Source organism: Miniopterus schreibersii, assembly GCF_964146895.1.
Source record: "Miniopterus schreibersii genome assembly, chromosome: 1".
NCBI lineage: Eukaryota > Metazoa > Chordata > Mammalia > Chiroptera > Miniopteridae > Miniopterus > Miniopterus schreibersii.
In genome coordinates, this window is record NC_138101.1 from 39,427,766 (window position 1) to 39,431,599 (window position 3,834).

A 3,834-nucleotide genomic window follows, 5' to 3' on the forward strand; every position below is an offset into this window, starting at 1 on the left:
TTAAGAAAAAAAAAAATTCCTCACCTGAGTGGAATATAAGATTAAGCTATGAAAGATTACACTATAGGAGCAATTGGAATCAAAAACATTTGAGCCTGGTCGGCATGGCTCAGCAGGTGAGCATCCACCTATGATCCAGAAGATCGTGGTACAATTCCCGGTCAGGGCACATGCCCCTGCTGCAGGCTTGATCCCCAGTTGGGGGGGTTGAGGGGGCAGCCAATCAATGACTCATCATTGATGTTTCTCTCTCTCCCTCTCCCTTCCTCTCTCTGAAATCAATATATTTTTAAAAATAAATAAAATAAAAATGTATTATTTTTCTTTCCCTAATGTCATATACTTTCTGCAAAGAAATTGTCACTATTAATTTTAGCAACATATCAAAAATTCGACTTCCAATGGCCTACATTTGAAAGTGTCAAAATACTCTGAACCTATCATAGGAATGTCTGAAAACCTACACCCTGAATTATTCTATGATAGGGTTGTCCTTTCATACCTCTAGCCCTAGAAATAATTCTAAACACACGGTTAGCTAATTCTTCCCTTATTACCACCCTCTTCCTCAAATACTGTGTGCTGTTCATTTCTTGCATCCACACAGCGAAACACCCCGTGGGCAAGGTCTGGAAGCCGTTCACACGGAAGGGGAAAGGCCTGGTGGCAGCTGAGTGCGAGGAGCTGGCGCGGGAGCCCGGCCCCGGTTTCCGGGCCAGGTCTGCTAATGTAATCGCCCCGCGTCTCTGTTGCCCCATGTATAAAATAAAAGTACGTGGTTGGAATTCGGGATCCCTAGTCAGTCCAGCTCCGGTTAGCCCCCTCGGGGAAGTCTGCAGCCCTACGCAGCCCTCGTTCCCTCCGGGTCACGCACCGCCTGAGACAGACGGGTCATCAGACGCTGCGACTTCAGGGTTTATTCACTAAACCACCCCGGCGGGCCCGCCCTCGGCGCCAGGCGCGGCCGGGGGCTCGCACCGTCCACGTGCGCGGAGGCCTAGGTGACCCGCGGAGCCCAGGGAAGGCGGCTGCGGGGCCGAGGTCCGAGGTGGAGCGCAGGGCGCCTCCTCCACGCGGAGCGTCTCCCCGCGGGGCAGGGCGGGCCCCGTTCAGGAGGGAGGAGGGCACCCACGAGCGCAGCGGCCCGCGAGGGGAGGCGCCGCCCCCGCCCGCAGCCTCCGGGGCGCGCGCCGAGCACTCGGCCGAGGGCGCGCCTGCGCTACGACGTCCTTCCCGAGCGCCCTGAAGAGTGGGCGTCTCCCCTGGAAGAGAAAGGCGGTGCCTTCCTCGGGAAGGCCCAGCCCTAGGGCGGGCTCAGTCTTCCCAGCGCCCCCCCCCGGGACACCCCCCCCAGGAGCCGCCGAGCCGCGGGGGGTGGGCTGACGGCAGCCCCGCGCCCGGCGCTCTCGCCGGGATGAGCCAGCCCGGGGGCGCCAGGAAATGTACATGCACGTAGCGGCGAGAAAAACCACCTGACTGACTGCCACACAACAGGCGAAGGCGATGAAACGACTCCGGTACACGGGGGAACCTGCACACGCGCCGCTCGGGGCGGGGACGCCGGACTCTCCTGGGCGTAGGGGCAGAGCGCCCTCTACTGGGGCGGACGACCGCGCCTCGCGGTCCCGTCAGTAAGCCCGCCTCCGCCCCGCCCAGGCTCGCGAGACTGAGAACAGAGGTCGCCCGAAGGGGCTCTGCGGAACTAAACTTCCTACACCTCTTGTTCCTACACGGAAAGGTTTTAATTCACCTGAACCTACTGGCATCGAAGGGCTGAGCGAATAGCGAGGCGCTCTTAACGTGACTTGGCTCACGGGACCGAGCGGAAGTCCCGGTTCACACGCCGCACCGAGAGCATCCTGGGGCCCGGAAGTGGGTAGGAACTCCCGCAGTCGCCCCGAGCGCCGGCCGACTCGCGCGGTGGGGGAGCGCGTGGCCGTTTCTGGAGGCGGGCCGCAGGAGCGCGGGACTCGTGCGCGGAGGTCAGAGGTGGCGGACGGGTGGACCTCGGCGCAGAGCCCGAGACCGCGAGCTATGGTGGGGCGGTCCCGGCGGCGCGGCGCGGCCAGGTGGGCAGCGGTGCGCGCCAAGGCAGGTCGCGGCCCGGCGGACGAAGCGGAAGACGACCTAGCATTGCCACCCTCACCGGGGGACGCCAGCTACTACCAGGATAAGGTAGACGAGTTCCATGAGGCCCGGTCTCGGGCCGCCTTGGCCAAGGGCTGGAGCGAAGTAGAGAGCGGGGACGAGGAGGAGGATGGCGAGGAGGAGGAGGTGCTGGCCCTCGACATTGCCGACGAGGACGACGACGACGGGGAGAGCGAGGGGGATGAGGAGGACGACGAGGATGGCGGCAGCTCAGTGCAGAGTGAGGCTGAGGCCTCTCTGGATCCCAGCCTGTCGTGGGGTCAGAGGAAAAAGCTTTACTATGACACGGACTATGGTTCCAAGTCCCGAGGCCGGCAGAGTCAGCAAGAAGTAGAGGAGGAGGAGAGAGAGGAGGAGGAGGAGGCGCAGCTCATTCAGAGGCGCCTGACCCAGGCTCTACAAGAGGATGATTTTGGGGTTACCTGGGTGGAGGCCTTTGCCAAACCTCAGGTGCCTCAGGTAGATGAATCTGAGACACGGGTGGTGAAGGATTTGGCAAAAGTGTCGGTGAAAGAGAAGCTGAAGATGCTGAGGAAGGAATCACCAGAGCTCTTGGAGCTGATAGAAGACCTGAAAGTCAAGTTGACAGAAGTGAAAGATGAGCTGGAGCCATTGTTGCAGTTGGTGGAGCAAGGGATCATTCCACCTGGAAAAGGAAGCCAATACCTGAGGACCAAGTACAACCTGTATTTGAATTACTGTTCCAACATCAGTTTTTATTTGATCCTGAAAGCTAGGAGAGTCCCTGCACACGGACATCCTGTTATAGACAGGCTTGTTACCTACCGAACTCTGATCAACAAGCTGTCAGGTGTGGATCAGAAGCTATCCTCAGAGATTCGTCATCTACTCACACTTAAGGATAGTGCTGGAAAGAAAGAACTATATCCAAAAGCAAAATCCACCAAGGCCAAACCAAAATCTGTTTCAGAGACTGCTGCTGCAGCTGCCTCTGCTGTTGCAGATCTTTCTGATGATTCCAATTTTGATGAAGCTGCACTGAAATACTATAAAGAAATGGAAGACAGACAAAAGTTGAAGAGAAAGAAAGAAGAAAATAGTGCTGAAGAACAGGTTCTTGAAGATAAAAATGCAAAGAGAGCCATTACCTATCAGATTGCTAAAAATAAGGGACTTACGCCTAGGAGAAAGAAGATTGATCGCAATCCCAGAGTGAAACACCGAGAGAAGTTCAGAAGAGCCAAAATTCGCAGAAGAGGCCAGGTTCGTGAAGTTCGCAGAGAAGAGCAACGTTATAGTGGTGAACTATCTGGAATTCGTGCAGGAGTTAAAAAGAGCATTAAGCTTAAGTAAAGTGTTTGCTTTAAGTTTGGTTTTTGGTTTTTTGGCAAGTTTTAGACCAATAAATTTTAATTTTAACTAGTGAAGTGATTGTTTTAATATATAATACCTAACGTTACATTTTAAAAATTCTTATAAACAGGGAAATTGGTTTGGGTTATTGCTAAATGTATTTGTTCCTTTAATTTATATTAAGGTCATACTAAGAACTGTGGGAGCAAAATGTGAGGTTAATACCTAACCTTACATTTTAAAAATTCTTGTAAACAGGGAAATTAGTTTGGGTTACTGCTAAATGTATTTGTCCTTTAATTTATATTAAGGTCATACTACGAACTGTGGGAGCAATATTTAGATGCTTGAGAAAAGAGATGGTGTTGAAAA

The 3,834-nt window shown here is 54.1% G+C and overlaps 1 protein-coding gene across 1 annotated transcript; it reads left to right on the forward strand.

Annotated features, from left to right (window-relative positions):
• Nucleotides 1-1,495: 1,495 nt before the first annotated feature.
• On the forward strand, nucleotides 1,496-3,528 carry UTP3 (UTP3 small subunit processome component). The gene has a single exon (XM_081132223.1). The coding sequence runs from the start codon at nucleotides 2,035-2,037 to the stop codon at nucleotides 3,460-3,462; it is 1,428 nt and encodes a 475-aa protein (XP_080988349.1). The 5' UTR covers nucleotides 1,496-2,034; the 3' UTR covers nucleotides 3,463-3,528.
• Nucleotides 3,529-3,834: the final 306 nt, after the last annotated feature.

Coding starts and splice junctions, on each gene's coding strand:
- UTP3 (XM_081132223.1), top strand. CDS start 2,035: ATGGTGGGGCGGTCCCGGCGGCGCGGCGCGGCCAGGTGGGCAGCGGTG.